We start from the raw sequence: 19,885 nt of genomic DNA, 5'->3' as shown, positions 1-19,885 counted from the left end.
TCTGTGTGTGACGGGGTGGAGCCTGCAACCTCCCCATCGGCCCTGCCCTGAGTGTGACGGGGGAGTGCCTCAACCCCCTGATCCGCCCTGCTCTGTGCGTGACAGGGGGTGGCGCCGCAACCTCCCCATCGACCTTGCCTTGAGTGTGATGGGGCAGCGCCCCAACCCCCCAATCGGCCCTACCCTGAGCGTGACTGAGGGTGGCATCGCAGCCTCCTGATCCGCCCTGCTCTGTGCATGACGGGGCAGCTCCCAACCCCCTGATCGGCCCTGCTCTGTGGGTGACAGGGTACAGAGAGCCCCAACCCCCCTGATGGGCCCTGCTCTGTGCGTGACAGGGGGCAGCACCCCAACCCCCTGATCAGCTGGCTCTGTATGTGACAGGGGTGGCGCCACAACCCCCAATCAGCCCTGCTCTGAGCCCAACCAGGGGCTGCGGGGCAGGCACCTAGGGATTGGGCCTGCCCTCTGCCACCCGGGAGCGGGCCTAAGCCAGCAGGTCATTATCTCCTGAGGGGTCCCAGACTGTGAGAGGGCACAAGTGGGGCTGAGGGATACCCCCCCCCCGCCAGTGCACAAATTTTTGTGCACCGGGCCTCTAATTATGTATATAAAAGGTTAAGTGACCGGCCAACCGGCCAGTAGGTATGGCGCGCACTGACCACCAGGGGGCAGGTGCTCAACGCAGGAGCTGCCAAGCAACAGCAACTTTGTAGAGTGCCCTCTTGCACTCCAGGACCCCTCGGGGGATGTCAGACTGCTGGTTTCGGCCTGATCCCCACAGGCCAGGCCAAGGGACCCCAACTGCCGGAGGGACCCCACTCACTCCGCAGATGCCCTTCGAGCACTGGTGCTGCCTCAGGTGCGGCCAGCCAGGGTGGGACCACGGGAGGTTGGCTCCAGGGTGTGTCCAGCCTCTCTCACCCAGTCCCGCCCCACCAGCCACCTTCTAATTAATTTCCTTTCAATGTGCAGGAATCTGTGCAGCAGGCCTCTAGTGTCTATATATTTGTATCTCCCCTTCTTTCCCTACACAAAAAGCAGCAGACTGTGCACACTAATTTGCAGTTTGCTACTTTTGTGTAGAGAAAGAAGGGGAGGTACAAATATATAGACATATTTGTATCCTGAAGATTACTATGCCAATAAAGATCTTTCTTATTTTTTAAAACTTGCATAGTACTCCATCGTTTATTTAATCAGTTATCTATAGTAGGATATATGATAGGATATCAAGTTTTGCTACCTGTATTAGTGTGGTAATGAATATTCTTGTTTCATGTATAATTTTATATATTTGCTATTATATCTTTGGGAGCTCATAGGAGATTTTTTATCAGGTGTGTGTTATAAAAGCATTGTTAGGGAAGATTAAACTAGAAATGGAATACATATTTGGATATGAGTAGGATTAGGTGACTAAAAATTTAGAAGTTGTAACTGTCCTCAACACTAAGGTGATAACTGCCTGGATTTTTATTACTGCGGTAGTATTTTGTATGCACATTTCCTGCTGACCCAGGGGTAAATTGCTTCATCTGCTTCCCTCCTTCTTTATTTCTAGTCATGTTTCCCCCATTGACTCTCCTGGATGTGGTCTCTTCATTTTCTCTGCATATACTCTTCATCTCCCTCCATTTGCCTCTCTTTGCCAATCATCTCATGAGTCAATTCCACTTATTCATTGAAGCCATGCCTTTTGCCTTCATTAACTCTTACCTGTTACAGAACTGCCTTTTCATTGAGCACAGAAAATGAAAGCGATTTGCATTTTCAATTTTTTTCAGACTCAGAGAGTAGACCTGAGAGTAAAGATTCAACTTCAGTGCAAGATTTTTCCAAAGAAGCATCATGCCAGGTTGCAATAATAGACAGACTGACAGGAAATAGTGTCTATGATACCAACTTGAAAACAACTCTTGAATGTGAAAATTTGTTAGAGAATCAGCAAGGAAATCAGGGGAGACACTTGAGAGAAATGTTCACATACATTAATTCACTCCCTGAAGAAAGGGCTCATGATCATGATGTATATTGGAAAAACTTTAGTCAGAAGTCTGTCCTTCTCACTCAAGACAGAATTCCAAAAGGATCCTATGCCTTTCATACACTTGAAAAGAGATTGAAACAGAAATCAAGTTTAAGGAAAAAGCAGAGAACCTATAAAGAGAAAAAACCTCATAAATGTAATGATTGTGGTGAACTGTTCACTTACCATTCAGTGCTTATTCGACACCAGAGAGTCCATACTGGAGAGAAACCCTATAGCTGCGATGAATGTGGGAAATCTTTTAGCCACAGAGCTAATTTAACTAAACATCAGAGAACTCATACTAGAATTCTCTTTGAGTGCAATGAATGCAAGAAAGCCTTTACAGAAAGCTCGTCCCTTGCAATACATCAGAGAATTCACATTGGAGAGAGACCTTATGAATGTAGTGAATGTGGGAAAGGATTTAATCGAAGTACACATCTTGTACAGCATCAGTTGATCCATACTGGAGTGAAGCCTTACGAATGTAATGAATGTGATAAAGCTTTCATTCATTCCTCAGCACTCATCAAACATCAAAGAACTCATACTGGAGAGAAACCCTATAAATGTCAGGAATGTGGGAAAGCTTTTAGCCATTGCTCATCCCTGACTAAACATCAGAGAGTTCATACTGGAGAAAAGCCATATGAATGTAGTGAATGTGGAAAAACCTTTAGTCAGAGCACACATCTTGTTCAACATCAAAGAATTCATACTGGAGAGAAACCCTATGAGTGTAACGAATGTGGGAAAACCTTCAGCCGGAGTTCAAATTTTGCTAAACATCAAAGAATTCATATTGGAAAGAAACCATACAAATGTAATGAATGTGGTAAAGCTTTTATTCATTCATCAGCTCTTATTCAACACCAGAGAACTCATACTGGAGAGAAACCCTATAGATGTAATGAATGTGGGAAAAGCTTTAAGTGCAGTTCATCCCTCATCAGACATCAAAGAATCCATACACAAGAGCAACCCTGAAAAATTATTAAATGTGAAGAAATGTAAGTTGGTTTTATCACTGTGTTAAATTCAAGAGTGTTTAGGTGAAAGAGCCTTAAAATGCTGCTTACAGACCAATTTGTATACATCTGATTTTATTTGCATAGTACGTACATATTTTTGAGCCATAAACAAAATGTTCCTTATATCCATTGATTTAATAATTATGAAAGCTACTAACCAGAGACTTCATATTTTGAACCCTAATCTTTCCCTAATACCTTTTTGTGGATATTCAAGAAATCCTTAGGAATGGGTAGCAATATAATCATTGTAGAATCCATTTTCTCCCTCTTTGTAAGGAAGTTCTTATTTGTTAGGTTAGGCAGAGGGTTCATATCCTTATCAGGAAGATACAGAGTTGTTCCTCTTTGAATCCAAAAATAGAGATCCAGATTTATCGATAGTGTCATTTTTCCAGTGTCATTTCCTTTATATTAGCTATAAAAAGCTAAAGGTTAAGAGTTGAAATATGCTTTGTATTCCTTCTCTACCCCAAAGGCTAATCTCAAATTTGATGAACATAAAAAGAATTTATTTACAGCAGATTCTAAGTTAGATTCACATGGATTCTGCTTGTAGACTTACTGGTAGATAATTGTGGTCATTCTGCTGTGTAGAACTTCATTTTCTACTTGCTTGGAAGTTGCCCTGAAATAGAATGGATCATAATCTTAACTCTAGTTTTTCATCAAATCCTTCTTTGGCATTCACTGAATGAATCATTGGTTTTCTATAATTACAGTATTAGGGATATTTTGTTCTTTACATTCTGCTTTCTGTAAACTATGCTTTGTCACTTTGAGAAAAAGCCACAAGGATGTTGAGGGTCTGAAAAGTTGATGGGTTCAATGTGTTATGTTTAGGATCCCAGTCAAGAAACATAACTGAAGCACCTGTGAGACGCAAGGACATATCTTTCTGTCAGATATGGAAAATCGCTCACAGGACAATGACTCACTTGAGGATAAACAGCTTTCCTCTATGAAGAAGTTGGCCATTTCTCTGACCTTCATGTTTACCCACATGGTTTGTTCCTATTCTCTCTACATGATGTATCCCAGAATCCTAAAGAAAATTGAAATGGCATGAAATCACATGATAAATTGACATACTTACATGGTTGACCAAAGACCACTAATGGGATAAGGAACACAAAAGCACTCAAATATCTAGCAAAACACTATACAAATGTCAGGTTTTTTTGTTACTCTGTTACATATTGTGTGAAAAGAATATTTTAAAGTAGAGGAAAAAGTAATTACAGATTTCTTCTTCCCTTCTAAATTCTTTTATGAACATTCATCACCACCAATCCATATTTTGCCCCCTCCAAATTATCCCTGTGATGTGTAATTGCCTCTCTGTAGACTTCTATTATTGAAGAAGAATAGGAGAATAAAATTTTAAAAAGTGGTGGTAGTAGAGAGCAAGATCATTAAGGATGGATTGAGCATAAATCCAGCAATGATGGATATCAAACAATATGAAAGAAATGAGGCAGAAAAATTCTTGTAAAGAATTTTAAAAACATTGAAAGGGGTTGAGAAGATTGGGAAGGCTCAAGGTCTCAGAGGTCAGGGTAGGAGAATGGCTGATGAGCAAAATAAAGGAAAGGGAGCTCAACCCTTTTCATCACTTTAATATTCAATATTGATCTAAAGCAGGAATTGACAAACTGGCCTGCACCCACAGACCAAGTTCATCTGCTATTTCTGTGAATGTTTAATTGGAATACAGCCACACACATTCATTTACATGTTTTGTTTGGCTATTTTATACTATAATGGCAGAGTTGAGTAGTTGCAGCAGAGAGCACATATCCTGAAAAATCTTAAAATACTTGCTATTTCTCAATATGCCAAATGCTTGAGTGAAAAATATATGCATCATTTGGGGGCCAAAATTTGACTAACAAAATAACATCAACATGGGCTTTTCAAAGCTGGGTTTTAATTCTGCCATCTCTTTCTAGAATTATGTGGCCTTGAAAAGGACCTGGAACAATAAATTATATAGAGTCTCCTCTCTCCCTCTACCATATCCTCTCTCGATATGTGTACACACACACACACATATTTTAATGAAGTGATGTCTTAGTTCATTTGGGCTGCTATACAACATTCAATTATTACAGTTCTAGAAACTAGGAAGTCCAAGCTCAAGGCCCTGGCAGATTCGGTGTCTGGTGTGAAAGGGCAGGGGGAGCTCTGGGGCCTCTTTTATAAGGGTACTGACCCCATTCATGAGAGCTCTGCCATCATAACCTAATTACCTTTTAAAGGCCCCCATCTCCTAATACCATCACTTTGGGGTTAGGTTTTAATGTGAATTTTTGAGGGGACACAGACATTCAGTCTAGAGCAAGTAGCTAAGCATCCATCAGAAATTAAGAATGAGCATCTCCCACCCCTTCCATTTGCTGATTAAGAACTGTATGCATCCTGCTATCAGCTCATGATAGAGAAGGGGCTTCACTTTCTACTCTTGCTTCTATCTGGTACTGGACCTACACACTCCCCTTTAGACCTGGAGGAATCTGCTTTTTTGCCTTCTGAGTACCACTTAGCCAGGAGCTATCTGGTAGTTCCAAAGACTCAAGTTTGTAATGTAAAGGCAGTTTAAGTGATGTTAAAGGATTTGCTCTGTTTTACTGAGAACTCTGGCTCTTTGCATTTCAGTGTTTGTTCTTTTTATACCTGGTGTTCAATCTGACTGTGTTTGTACCTTAACATGAATCTCGGAAGTTTTAGCAATCTGATTTTCAAATATTTTTTGTTACCTATAAACTAAATTTGACTGCTCTTATTGGCCCACTGTCAATAAAGATGTTTATATATTTATTGTCAGAAACTTTTGTAAATTGCTTTTAAATTCTCCTAATTTAATCATATTTTAAGAGATAAAGAAAGGCCAACCATAAAATGTACCCATATTATTCAGGAAACCAATTAAATTTCTAATTGTTCATCTGGGCTTCACAGCTTCTGCAGACATAGATCCGGGAATACCCACCACAGCCCACGTATTTGCTGGAAGGTTAAAGAGTAGAGGAAGGATGTTTTTGTCAGAGTCTTCGGGCCAAGTACAGGCACCACACAGCAGGGGTAATAGGAGGAAAAGAGAGAGAAAAATTAATTTCATATAAAAAATACAGTTAAAACTAGGCAAGATAGGGTAAAAAACTGATTTAGTGTAAATTTTAAATTACATCTGGCTTTTAAGAAGATAGTGTAATGTCACCCAAACTAATAAAAATGGTAGTATAAGAATACCAAACATTCAAATTGTTGGCAATTAACTAATTCAATTATCTATTAAAATTGTTTTATTTTCTCAGATGAGTTTTCACTTTTTAAAGAAATATTACAATAGGACTTGGGTTGGAAGCTCTTTTTCCCTGCTTTCTCCCTTTCCTTACCTAATTCTTTTTTAGGCCCCAACTGGGCAGTCTTGGGATCCAGAGCCAAATGATCTATCCCTCACCCTTTGCCTTATATTAATTGTCAAGGCAAAGGGTGTTCTGTGATGTATAATGTGACATCTATTTGATTACCTTGTAGTTCCAATTAATGTCCTCAAAAAATTAAATTTTTTCCTTGAATTGTTCTTTACATTTTCCAAAGTGTGTAATCTCTTATTTTTTAACCTTTCACTTAGCAGGGGTAATAGCAGGTTCATCCATAAACCAGACAATCTGCCTTAGATTGAGTTGACTGTACATAAAATGTACATACCTCACCCCCAACAGTTCATCCATAGTACATTATCATCACGTCAGAAAAGGAACCAGGCTTCCTCAGAGAAATGGCTGATCCTAAGTCTGAGTGAAGGCAGTTGCAATAAGAGCCTGAAACATCATGTTCCAGAAAATAAGGTGGTACTAAAAGAATGATGACAGTAGGTCACAGAGGCAAAGGAGCCAATTTGAACTAGCCTTCACTAACCAAGTCTGGGATAATTTGAGCACCAAAACAGTTAAGGCAGTAATGAATTATTAAACCAGTGTGGGGGGGAGGGGAGGAGCAGTGCATGAGTTTACATTGATAATTAGAAGTAAATAAACAAGGGAGAATAGAGGGCCCTTACTTACAGCAGAATGCCAGATGGAAACTGGTAAAAAAAATGATGCTGAAAAATCACTATTTTGCAGCCATCACAATAAGATTCTGACAAAAATCATCAATCGTTATAAATCTAAGGGGAAATTTTGATGAGGAACAGGATATTTGCATAGTTTTGAGGTATCTTCACCATAGATTGCTTGTTACAATTGACAATTGCAAGGAAAAAATAATTATGCAGTAATAATTTTTAAATATTATATAATAGCCCTGGCTAGTGTGGCTCAGTTGGTTGGAGTGTTGTTCTGTACACCATAAAGTGGTGGGTTTAATTCCCGATCAGGGCACATACTGGGGTTGCAGGTTCAATACCCGGTCTGGTCACATATGGGAGGCAATCAATCTCTCTCTTGTCTTTCTCTCTCTCTTCCTCTCTCAAATCAATAAAAATATATCCTCGGATGAAGATTTGTTATAGCCAAAGGTGATCCTGAGTTGGGGGCGGTGAAAGGATTGAGAAAAGACAGACAAGAGAATGAAAGCTGGATCTCGGTGGGACACTGCTCCCTGATGAGGAGGCAGCGCCAGCGCCCACAAGCCGTGTCTTTATTTTATAGCAGATGCCACGAGGCAAAGTAGAGGCATGATCAAGTTGTTTACAGCATTCTCATGAGTTTCAACCCTACTCAACTACATGCACCTGAACTCTAGCACAAGGCACGTGGGGCCACGTGTTTGGACAACCACAGCCGTTGGCTATAATTGTGCTGGGAGGGCCGTGCCCTCCAGCTGGGACTTGCACGTGGCAATGAGAGGACCCTGTCCTTTCATTAGTCCGAGGCTTGAACCTGGCCAAAACACTGTAGCCGCGCCCCACAAAGATTAAAAATAATTAAATGCATAATAATATAAAGGAAACAACTTGATTTGCATGGTCGAAATTAATATGAACAAAAGGTAGATAGCCATTGTGCGCCTCAGATTTGATCCTATGAGGACACAACATGAGTTATGTGATATTAGGGAATGCATAATGGAATTTGATCATGAGAAAACATTCAACAAACCTCAAAATGAGGATTATTAAAAACAAAAGGACTGTATTCAAAAATGTTAATGTCATAAAAGACAAAGACTGAATACCTATTCCACATTAAAAGAGACATGAGAACTAAGAGGGGGAATACTATAAAGGTCTCTATTGATTCAGTTTTTCAAAACTTCAGTACAAGCAGTAGAGTGGGTAAATGTATTGCATTAATGTTAAATTTACTGAAGTTCATAACTATGCCCTGGTTATGTAAAATAATATCATTGAGAAATGCACACTGAAGTATTTAGGGGTAAAAAAGTATAATGTATGCAATTTTCTCTCAAATTATTGAGAAAAATGCATAGAGAGAAGAAATGCTAAAACAAAATGTTAACAGTAAGTAAATCTTGCTAAAGGGAACATGGATATCTACTTCTAATACATCTTTTCTGTAAGTTTCAGGTTATTTTCAAATAACAAAAAAAGTAAATAAACATACATTAAGATCCAAAATTAGACCTCTTCAATAACATAAAAATAAGGTAAAAAGTATGCACAATACGAATATGTTAAGTGACTCTTTTTTTCTTAAAACTTATCTATCCAAAGATTACCCATTAAGAAACTTTGTTTTCGTTCTAGCTGGGTGTTCAGTTGGTTGGAGAGTTGTCCGGATACACCGAGGTTACAGATTTGATCCCCATCAGGGCACTTAACTAGAGTCGACCAATGAAGGCATGGATAAGTGAATCAATCAAATCAAGCTCTCTCCCCCTAAAATAATTAAATAACATTTTTAGTGAGAGAAGATATTTTCACATTTAACTGAAAAAAGTCACAAGAATGTATATCAAGAATTTATTTTGTTATGCTCGCCAGGCCTCACCGGGTAAGTGGCAGAGGCTCGTACCCCGCCCTGCTGGTCCTGCCCTTTCCGCTTTCAGACGGGGGTCGGGCGGCACACAGTGCCACTGTGCCCAGGTGCTCTGCTGGTCTCAGTGTTGACACTTGGTGGGGTCAGGTGGTGGCAGATCGCTTCCTGTCAGTCTGGCGGGTTTGGCCTCCTAGTACTTTGCTCCGCAGGGCTTTTGGTTGCTGGTAATGGGGAATAAGGAACTTGGGAGAGGGGAGGAGGGGTAAGGAACTTGGGGACATAAAGAGTGTCACTGTCCAACGGAAGGTGGCTCACCGGGTGTCACATGGGAGATGCCTCTTCTACCAACCTTCCCTCTGCTGTCCCTCCAGGTTTGCTCAGGTATCCTGGCCTCTGGGCAATCAATACAGCCCTTGGCTATGGAGTCCTGGCCCACCCTCTCTATCACTGGAAAGTGCCCTGGCCTGGGAATGGGTGGGGAAGCTGCTGGTGCCTTCGCCCCTCCCAGGCCCCATGAGTCCCTCTAGCTGGGAGTCTGGGGTCATTTTTGATAATACGGGACATTTAGAAGCCAAAGGAAATATGAGATGTGTACTCACTAGAGCAGAGAACATCTATGGCTCCAGTTCTCAGTTGCTCTTACCCCAGGACATTTGCACACACTGGTCTTTGAGTCTGACAGACCCTCACTAAGCCCTGGTCTTCTGTCAACTCCCCCAGCATAGCTAACTTTTCTCTTTTTTAATATATTTTATTGAGTTTTTTACAGAGAGGAAGGGAGAGAGATAGATGAGAGAGAAACATCAATCAGCTGCCTCCTGCACACCTCCTACTGGGGATGTGCCAGCAACCAAGGTACATGCCCTTGACCAGAATCGAACCTGGGACCTTTCAGTCCACAGGCCAATGCTCTATCCATTGAGCCAAACCAGTCAGGGCTAGCTAACTTTTCTTAAGTCTGACTTCCTCTCAGTCTCTTGCTTCAGTTTCTTTCTATCCCAAAGCAACCCTCCTCCTGACTCCTCAGCCCTGTACTCCCTCCTGGACCCCTGGCGCTGCACTGTCACAGAGCATGTTGTCTTTTCACGCTATGTAAGTTCACTGAGAGACGGGCCGGGTCCCATAATACAGCAAGTTCAAAGCAAACAACTGAACAAAAATGTTTTCCGTTACAGAGTAAAAAATGTAGAGCGTGTAAGGGTGTCGGGAAAACTCCATGTCATTCCTACCCCTGACCTCCAGGCCTGGTTCCCCCGCCCCTGGGACAGAGATAAACCAGAAAGAAAAAAAATATTTCTTTAAATTTCTCAAAATCATTTAGAAAGATTAACAGCATAGTAGAAAAATGCAAAACAAAATGTACCAATCCTTAAAAACAGTATATAAAAATTTTTAATAAACACATATAACAATGTGCTCAGGCCTTTTAATAATTAAAATATCAAAATAAATAAAGATAAAATACCACCACCAACTAACCAGAATGGCTGAAATGAGAAAGGAATCTCACTTTACTTTTAAATAAGTCCCAGTATTTCATAGAGGGAATAGCTATGACTACCATGGTTTCTACTGTGGCCATCAGGAACAAGAAGAGATGTAATAATTAGAACTCTCAAACTGGTGGATGAATTGCATACTGATCAAATATCTTTGGAAAACTTTTCAGTGACATGTATTATATTTGAACATATGCAGTCACTATGACCAAGCTATTTTATTTGTAGGTCCCTACTTAACTAAAATATCCATGCATGTGAACCAAAAGAAACTAGGTGGAACTCCCTGGCCAGGGGCGATGCCAACCGGGGCTGCCCCTTGGGGACACAGCCCGGCTTCGGCTCAAGGTCCGCGTGGCTGGAAGGAGCTCGCAGGAGATGCATGAGAAGACCAGACAGCTCCTACCTGGACCACGCATGGGAGGAAGGCTGCGCTGTGTTTGACCTGCCAGAGTCCCCGAAGCCAGGCCCCATGGAGGCCCTGGGCCACACGTGGGCAGATGCTGCTCGGACTTGACGGCGGACTGACCAGGAGTGGAGCCCAGGCCTTCCAAGGCCATGCGGCTGGGGCCGCGCACAGAGCCTGCTCTGCGTGCGTGGGAACTGTGGACAGGACGGTGGCCTGTGGCCAGTGTGAGCGGGCCCTGCAGGCACACCTGCAGCAGCTGTGGGGTTGTGGCCTGCGCCATGTGCGCCCTTGTGGACTGCAGTGACGTCCATGAGGGAGTGAGTGTTCTGCGACAGCTGTGCCCTGTTTGAAGCCTGAGGGCCGACCTCACTGGCGTTGACGCAGAGGGACCATGGGGGGAGGGGCAGCTTTCAGTTTGATATTGTACTCCTGATGCCACTGAATAAATTCTATATATTGGGGGGCGGGGGAGGAGAGGAGAAACTAACAAGAGTGGTCACAATTGCATTATTGCTAATAGCCCCAAACTGGAAATAAACCAAATGTCAATAAACAGCAGAATTGATAAATGTGGTATATTCATTCAAAGAATACCGCAGAGCAGCAAAAATGAATGAATTGTTCCGTGATGAAGCAATTAGCACATGGATGAATGTCACAGATATAATGCCAAGGGAAAAAAAAAACAGACAGAATAATTCCTACTGTATGGTCCTAAATACACAAATTTATACAATAGACAATACTAATCTGTATTCTTAAACACTAGATGATTGTTAAATTTGGTAAGATGGAATGGGTGGTGATTGGGGACTGTGGAGAGCAGAGCTTCTGGGTTGCTACTTTTATTTTCTTGAACTGTGTTGTAGTACAAGGGTGTGTTCACTTCGTGATAAATCACTGAGTAGTAGAGTTGTGATCTCTAGTTTTTTGGTGTGTATGTTATACTTCAATAAATGCATTTGAATACCTCTTTGCTATTAAGACAAATAGTATAGATTATAAGATTTTGAAATCTTAATACTATTTCCATTTCATGAAAAATAGTCACCCAAAAGATTGCAAACTTAAGTGCTTCAATTATAGAGCTTATATTTACAAGTATATATTTTTGTAGATTCACAACTGTTATTTAATGTCATTTGGGTGTAGAAAAGCACAATATGTTTACAGTTAACTGAGTCTGTAATCTATTAGATGAAAGTTGAGCGAGTTATCCACACCCATCGATGAAACTACTTTCACAGAGGAGTCTAATTCCTGACAATTGATAGAGGTGTTTCTTCGTTATCTATGTAAAATTAGATTTCTTAGGAGCACAGTCCATCAAACGCTCATTTCTGGTTTTGCTTTCATTACTTTATATGATCTTATCCGGAAAGAATTTTATGTTCCAGTATTGCAAAGAGGGAATAACTACTGTGGCCATCAAAACAAGGCACATGATTCCCACGATCCCAGCAATAAGCCTTCCTGGATGTAATCGGAGGGAAATTTGCCTTCAGCCAAAAAGTCATGGCTCCTCTCCAGGGGAGGTCCAGTTAACTGTCTGTAAAGAGACCTGCTCTGGGAATTGTGGGGGCTGAGTAACAGACTCTGCAAAGCTGTCTCTGTGTCTGATGCTTGAAGTCCACAGGCAGTAAACAAAGGGAGATCACAAATAGGCGGGGGTCCCTTGTGTAGGGGCTGGACCTCATAAAGGCGGACTGAAACCTGTGTCCATTCTTGATGCCTCTGACCTTGATGGCTGAGGTGTCCTGCAGAAACCAGGACACTTTGCCATGGAGCTAAACACACCCCTGTAAGCCAGGAATCAGAGACACTAAATGAAAAATTCAGGGGAAGGCAAAGCAATTGCAGGTCCAGCTTCTGTTTTTTGCTGGTGGGGTCAGTCAGCAGATCAGCCACAATTTCATGTGTATATGTGCTCAGGCTACAAAATACAATTACCTCATTTTATTATCTAGGTAATAAAATCCAGTCTAAGAAAGGGGCGCTTCTAGGTCTTAAAGTTAACTAAGGTCCTTCAGAAATTATATACTATGTATAAGCTAACTACAGAGCAACACAATTGTTGATATCAAAATGTTTGTCACAAGTACAATTCAATGCAATTAAATCCATAATGTAAAATTTTTCATAATCTTAAAGATACAGAAGTAATGTGATTTACTGATAAGTAAGACCAGAAGTTTAGATTAATTAAGCCCCCACTGAAGAATAGGAGCTGGTTGCCAGGAGAGCCAACCATGTGATTAGAGGATCAGAACTTTCACTCCAACACCCTGCCCTTTTGAGAGAGTAGAAGGGCTCAAGGTTGAATCAATAACTGATGACCAATGATTTAATCAACCATGCCTGTGGAAGGAAGACTATTAAACTCAAAAGGACAGATGGGGTTCACAGAGCTTCCAGGTTGGCGAACATGTGGAAATTTGGGGAAAGTAATGTGCTTGGAGTGAACATGGAAGCTCCATGCCCTTTCCCCACACCTTGCCGTAAGCATTTCTTCCATCTGGCTATTCCTGAGTTATATCCTTTTATAATACAGTGGGGCCTTGACTTATGAGTGTCCCGACTAACGAGTTTTTCGAGACACGAGCCGTCTCTCGGCCGATTTTTTGCTTTGAGTTGCGAGCTAAAATTCGGGTTACGAGCCAGCTTCAGATACCCCACCGCTAGTTGGCGCAGCGAACGTCACAGTGAATGCCACAACATCAGCCCAGCATCACGTGTCTCACTCGTTCACTTTTGATTTGACATACGAGTAATTTGAGTTACGAGCTCCATCACGGAACGAATTAAACTCGTAAGTCAAGGCCCCACTGTAAAACTAGAGGCCCAATGCACAAAAATTCATGCAAGAGTAGGCCTTTCTTCCCTCGGCTGCCGGCACTGACTTCCCTCTGACACCCGGGACCCGGGCTTCCCTCCAGCTGCTGCCAGGCACCCGGGACCCATGCTTCCCTCACAGCCCCAGCTTCATCCAGAAGGTCGTCCAGAAAGACGTCTGGTCTAATTAGCATATTGTACTTATTATTATAGATGGTGACCTAGTAAGTTAAATGCCTTTCTGAGTTCTGTGAGCCTTTCTAGCAAATTAACTGAACCTTTCCTTTCCTTTTGCTTTTCCCTTGGATAACACCCCATTCTAGCATTCCAACCCAATTTCACTGCAATAGAATCTCAACCACTCATCTGTCACCCCTTAACAGTAGCGTGATGGTGACTACCCTCTCAGTTTGGAACGCAGAACTGAGAAGAGGAAACTCATACCCTTTAGTTCACCTCTGCTCCCTACACCTTTCAGCTTGTCTCCATGATCAGGGATTTTTCTTCCTCTGTGGGGAAAAACACACATATCTGCCCCACCAACTGGACAGGAACCTATACTCTCATCTCTGACCCAATGTAGATGTAGCCCCCGATAACCAGTCTTTACCTATTCCTGTAACCCTTCATGTATACCACAAAAGGGCAGTCCAGATAATCCTAATAACCCTTGGCATCCCAGCAGGGCTTGGGAAGGGCACAGGGGACCTAACCACTACTCTATCATATTTTGAAATCCTGTCTCAGGACCTACAAGAAAGCCTAGATGACATTGCCAAAAGTTTACTTCAAATTCAGGATCAGATAGACACACTAATAGCTGTCAACCTCCAAAATCAGAGAGGACTAGACCTCCTAGCAGCAGAGAAAGGGGGCCTATGCCTCTTTCTAGAGGAAGAATATTGTTTTTATGTCCATCAGTTTGGCCTAGTCAGGGATGACACCCAAAAACTAACAGAGAGGGTTGCAAAGATCAGAGAACGTCAGTCAAATTCATGGGCCTACTGGCTAAAGAATATAAATTGGTATACCCGGCTACTTCCTTTCTTAGGATCATTAACATTCCTATTCCTCATCTTTGTTTTTGGCCCATCTATTCTGTGCCATTTTTCATCTTTCCTTCAAGACCACTTTGAGCCTTCACCAACCAGTCTCTCAGGGAAATCATGCTGCTGCAACCCCTCGCTCCAACCAGGAGGTATCTATACAGTGTTCCAGCCTACTACAATCAAAGTCCATCCCTTTATGATCTCGATCCCCCCCACCCCCCATCAGCAGGAAATAACTACAGAAGATATTACCTTTGTCCCTATTCCATAAAAAAAGGGGGGGACCGGAATGTTAGGTTTGATCAAATAATTGAATTGATATCCCTCCCCTAGGAATTGACCTTTAGGCTACTTCACAACAGACATTCCCTTTTGCTTAGACCACATTCCACTTGCTTAGACCACATCCCACTTGCTAAGACTATTATCTCTCCCCTCTGGACCTTCCCAGGATCCAGACCTGCACAGAGAATTCTCCACCCAGAAAAAGCCTGCATAGAGTCCTTTAAAAACCTCTGACTCCCAATCTTTGGGTGCTGGAACCATTTGGGGGCTCAGCCCATCTAGTACCCAGATAACCTAATAAATGTATAATCCCTGACCACTTTGGCCGCATATGTTCCTTCTTCGACAACCATAACACTCAGTAATCTGATTATTATCTTTCTTAGACTGGATTTCTTTGTGTTTATTCTGCTTGGCATTTTCTCCACTTCTTGAATTTTCAGATTTGTGACTTTTGCCAAATTTGGGGGCACTGTGAGTATTATGTATGGTACTGAGGATTTTTTTTTTAAGGGAAAAAGTTATTTATTTTTTAAAATTAAATCTTTATTGTTCAGATTATTACAGTTGTTCCTCTTTTTTTTCCCCCATAGCTCCCCTCCACCCGGTTCCCACCCCACCCCACCCTCTGCCCTTACCCCCCGCACTGTCCTCATCCATATGTGTACGATTTTTGTCCAGTCTCTTCCTGCACCCCCCACACCTCTTTCCCCCCGAGAATTGTCAGTCCACTCCCTTTCTATGCCCCTGATTCTATTATATTCACCAGTTTATTCTGTTCATCAGATTTTTTATTCACTTGATTTTTAGATTCACATGTTGATAGATATGTACTTGTTGTTCATAATTTTTATCTTTACCTTTTTCTTCTTCTTCCTCTTCTTAAAGAATACCTTTCAGCATTTCATATAATACTGATTTGGTGGTGATGAACTCCTTTAGCTTTTTCTTATCTGTGAAGCTCTTTATCTGACCTTCAATTCTGAATGATAGCTTTGCTGGGTAAAGTAATCTTGGTTGTAGGTTCTTGCTATTCATCACTTTGAATATTTCTTGCCACTCCCTTCTGGCCTGCATAGTTTCTGTTGAGAAATCAGCTGACAATCTTATGGGTACTCCCTTGTAGGTAACTAACTGTTTTTCTCTTGCTGCTTTTAAGATCCTCTCTTTGTCTTTTGTTCTTGGCATTTTAATTATGGTGTGGGTACTGAGGATTTTTATTTAAATCTTATGTTTTAACAGGCCTTCTCTGACACCACTCTGGTGAGAGAAGGAAGGTCACCACCTCCTGGTTATTTATTGTTTGGTGGGGTTGGAAATTCAAGTTACTCAGCCTCTATTGATAGCTCTACAGAGGGGGATTTCTTGTTCCTGCTGGGCAGGAGTTGAATTTCAGGCTCCCCACTAGGCCACCACCACTGACAACACTTTGTCTGGAGGGAAGAGGCATTTTATTACTTCCACGTGGCTGCCACTGACATTGCGTGGGGGAAGGCTTAATAACATAAGGTGTAAATGACAGTCCCAGCTCCCCACAAGGCCTCTCCTGACAGCACCCCTGCAGAGACAGAGGGACACCTCATTAGGGAAGGGTGGCAATCTAAGTTCCCCACACAGCCTTTGCTGATGGGAATGAGGTGGGACTAGTTTTTTCTGTAGTGTTTGACAGGAGTGGAGTGGTGTGTGTTTTTGTTTTCTGTCATGCTAGGCTGCTTTTTTATTGGTCCTTTGGCTGGAGAGACCAGGCTTTTCTTGGGGCTTTTTAAAAATCTACACCAATTGACATGTTGGTTGCCAGTTTCTCCAGAACCCAGGCCAGGATAAATGAGGGAAAAGAAAGCCTAGACAACTCACCACTGTGTCTTTCCTCAGGTCTTAAGGTTGCTACCTGGACTACCTTCTGTCCAACTTTCAGAGTCTTCTTATACTTGCTTTATATATAATACTAGATGCCCGGTGCACAAAAATTTGTGCACTCGGGGGTAGGGGGTCCCTCAGCCCGGCCTGTGCCCTTTCGCAGTCTGGGACCCCTCGGAGGTGACCACTTGCTGGCTTAGGCCTGCTCCCTGGGGATTGGGCCAGGATGGCAATCAGACATCCCTCTGGCAGCCCGGCAGCCCTCGGGGGATGTCCACTTGCCAGCGGGAGCAGACCTAAGCTGCAGTCAGACTTCCTTAGCGCTGCTGAGGAGGCAGGAGAGGCTCCCACCATCCACCGCTGTACTGGCAGCCATCAGCCTGGTTTGTGGCTGAGCAGACCCCCTCCATGTGAGAGCTCACTGACCACCAGAGGGCAGCTCCTGCATTGAGCATCTGCCCCCTGGTGGTCAGTGTGTGTCATAGTGACCAGTCATTCCCAGTCTTTCTGCTGTTAGGGTCAGTTTGCGTATTACCCTTTTACTATATAGGATAGAGGCCTGGTGCAAGGGTGCGGGCCAGCTGGTTTGCCCTGAATGGTGTCCCGGATCAGGGTGGGGGTCCCGCTTGGGTGCCTGGCCAGCCTGGATGACGGGATGATGGCTGTTTGCAGCTGGTCACACCCCCTTCAGGGTGGGGGTCCCCACTGCGGTGCCTGGCCAGTCTGGGTGAGGGGCTGAGGGCCGTTTTCAGGCTGGCGGGTGACTGAAGCTCCCAGCCTCTCCTTTTTTTTCTGTTTTTTATTATTATTATTATTATTATTATGGGATTTATTTACCTTCTAAAGCTGTCACTGGAGCTGAGAGCCAGCTCCAGCTCTGAGGCCCCGCTCCAGCTCTGAGGCTGCGCTGGCTGAAAGCAGGTATCTGGGTTTGTTTAGCTTCTATAATTGAAACATTGTTGCCATCACTGCTGGTCTAAGCTCTGAGGCCGAAGCTGGCTGAAAGGAGATATCTGGAGCTTGTTTAGCTTCTATAATTGCAACTTTGTTGCTTAGAGTGTAGCTTAGAGCAGGGCGAGGCAAGCGGGGAACCTTGGTTTCCTCCGTCACTGGAGCAAGCAAGCCTCATGTTCACTTCAGCTGCGTGGCTGCCGGCCGCCATCTTTGTTGGCAGTTAATTTGCATATCCTGCTGATTAGCCAATGGGAAGCATAGTGGAGGTATGGTTAATTACCATGTTTGTCTATTATTAGATAGGATTGAGGGGTTTTAGCTGTACTCGGCAGGTATAGGGAGAAGTGTTGTTTACTCCATCTTATCCCACTACTAGTTCACCTTCATTAATAAAGATATTTTTGATGGGTATACATTTCTGGGCTGATGGGTTTCTTTCTTTGAATACTTTAAAGATGTTGCTCCATAGTCTTCTAACTTACATTTTTTTTCTATGAGAATTATCTTTGCTTCCTAGTACTACAGGGTGGACAAAGGTAGGTCTACAGTTGTGAGTACATGAAAGTTTATTCTTGTATTATTATTTATTATTAGAGGCCCGTTGCACAAAAATTTGTGCACTGCGGGGGGAAAAAAAGGAGACATATGTAATACTCTTTGTAATACTTTAAGCAATAAAAAAAAAATTTGTGCACTGGCGGGGGGAGGGGGTGTCCCTCAGCCCGATCTGTGCCCTCTCACGGTCTGGGACCCCTCGGGAGATAACCACCTGCTGGCTTAGGCCCGCTCCCCGGGTGGCAGATGGCAGGCCCGGATCCCGCACTGGGTCGCAGATGGCAGGCCTGGATGGCAGCCGGGAGGGCGGCGGATTGCGCTGTTCCGCCCCGCCTGCAGTATGAAAATTTAACAGCCATCTTTGTTGGGTTAATTTGCATACTCTTCTGATTGACTTATGGGCGTAGCAAAGGTACGGTCAATTAGCATCTTTGTCTTTTATTAGTGTAGATTTGTTTGTATTTCAACTGTAAACCTACTTTTGCTTACCCCTGTACATTATCTTTGTTCATCTGTTTTTAAATTTTTCCGTTATTACTGGTTGTAGCAGTGTGATTATAAGGTGCCTTGATGTGGTTTTCTTCATGTCTTTTATTTGAATTTCATTGAGCTTCTTGAATCTGTGGATTTATAATTTTCTTCAAATTTTGAAAATATTTAGCCATTATTCAAGTATTTTCCTACTCCCTCCCTCTCTCCCCTTTCCTTGTAGAATTCTAATTACACATAGTTAGACTGCTTTATATTTTTCCATAACTCACTGCTGCCCTGCTCATTCTCCATCTTTTTCTCCCCATTTGATTTTGGGCAGTTTCTATTTGTATGTCTTTGACTTCACTAATCTTTTCTTTTGCAGTGTCTAACCTGCTCTTAATCCAATCCAGTATATTTTTCATTTTGGATATTGTATTTGTTATCTCCAGGAGTTTCATTTCCCCCTTGTATTTCTTTCCCCTGATATTTCAAAGGCCATTGGGTTATGTCATACTTTCCCCAAAGTTATCCATTGGCTGGTTGAGACCTCAAGAGCCATTTTATACTGTGTTCAGCTTCACTGAGCTTTATTTTTCCCTGCAAATCCCCATCTGGAGGGGGCTGACCTTGAGTGGACCTCATACACAAAGCAGCACAGAATCCAAGGCTCACAGAGTAGGAATGGATTAGAGAGGAATCAGTCTCATGGTTGAGGGAAGCTGCCCTGGAGCCCTTGAGGATTGTTTGTGGAGAATATGGCCTTTGGGCATTAAAGCCATGGAACTGAGGCAAAGGAAAGCACGCCTTTAAAAATAATCATAGAGCCCTGGCAGGTGTGGCTCCGTTGGTTGGGCGTTGTCCTGGGCACTGAAAGGTTGCCTGATTCCTGGTCAGGACACATTCCCAGGTTGCCAGCTTTATCCCTTGTGTGTGTGTGTGTGTGGGGGGGGGGGGGGGGGC

The 19,885-nt window shown here is 42.8% G+C and overlaps 1 protein-coding gene across 7 annotated transcripts in view; it reads left to right on the top strand.

The window, feature by feature from the left end:
• The window catches only part of LOC102440258 (zinc finger protein 624), a 65,316-nt gene that overhangs the window by 16,195 nt on the left and 29,236 nt on the right, over positions 1 to 19,885 (top strand). For 3 of the 7 annotated variants that reach the window (XM_023746651.1, XM_023746652.1, XM_014447791.2), the window contains one exon: positions 1,788 to 3,718. In XM_023746651.1, coding sequence (XP_023602419.1) covers positions 1,788 to 3,019 — 1,232 coding nt within the window. In that variant the 3' untranslated portion in view covers positions 3,020 to 3,718. Of the gene's footprint in view, positions 1 to 1,787; positions 3,719 to 3,906; positions 4,030 to 8,779; positions 10,688 to 10,738; positions 11,489 to 19,885 lie in introns of those variants that run through there. The other 4 variants (XM_023746650.1, XM_014447788.2, XM_023746649.1 and 1 more) reach the window with 4 other exon arrangements.

Source organism: Myotis lucifugus, unplaced genomic scaffold (assembly GCF_000147115.1).
Source record: "Myotis lucifugus unplaced genomic scaffold, Myoluc2.0 scaffold_715, whole genome shotgun sequence".
Taxonomy (NCBI): Eukaryota; Metazoa; Chordata; class Mammalia; order Chiroptera; family Vespertilionidae; genus Myotis; species Myotis lucifugus.
The sequence above is the reverse complement of the archived record's forward strand: the minus strand, read 5'-3'. Positions and strand labels throughout refer to the sequence as shown.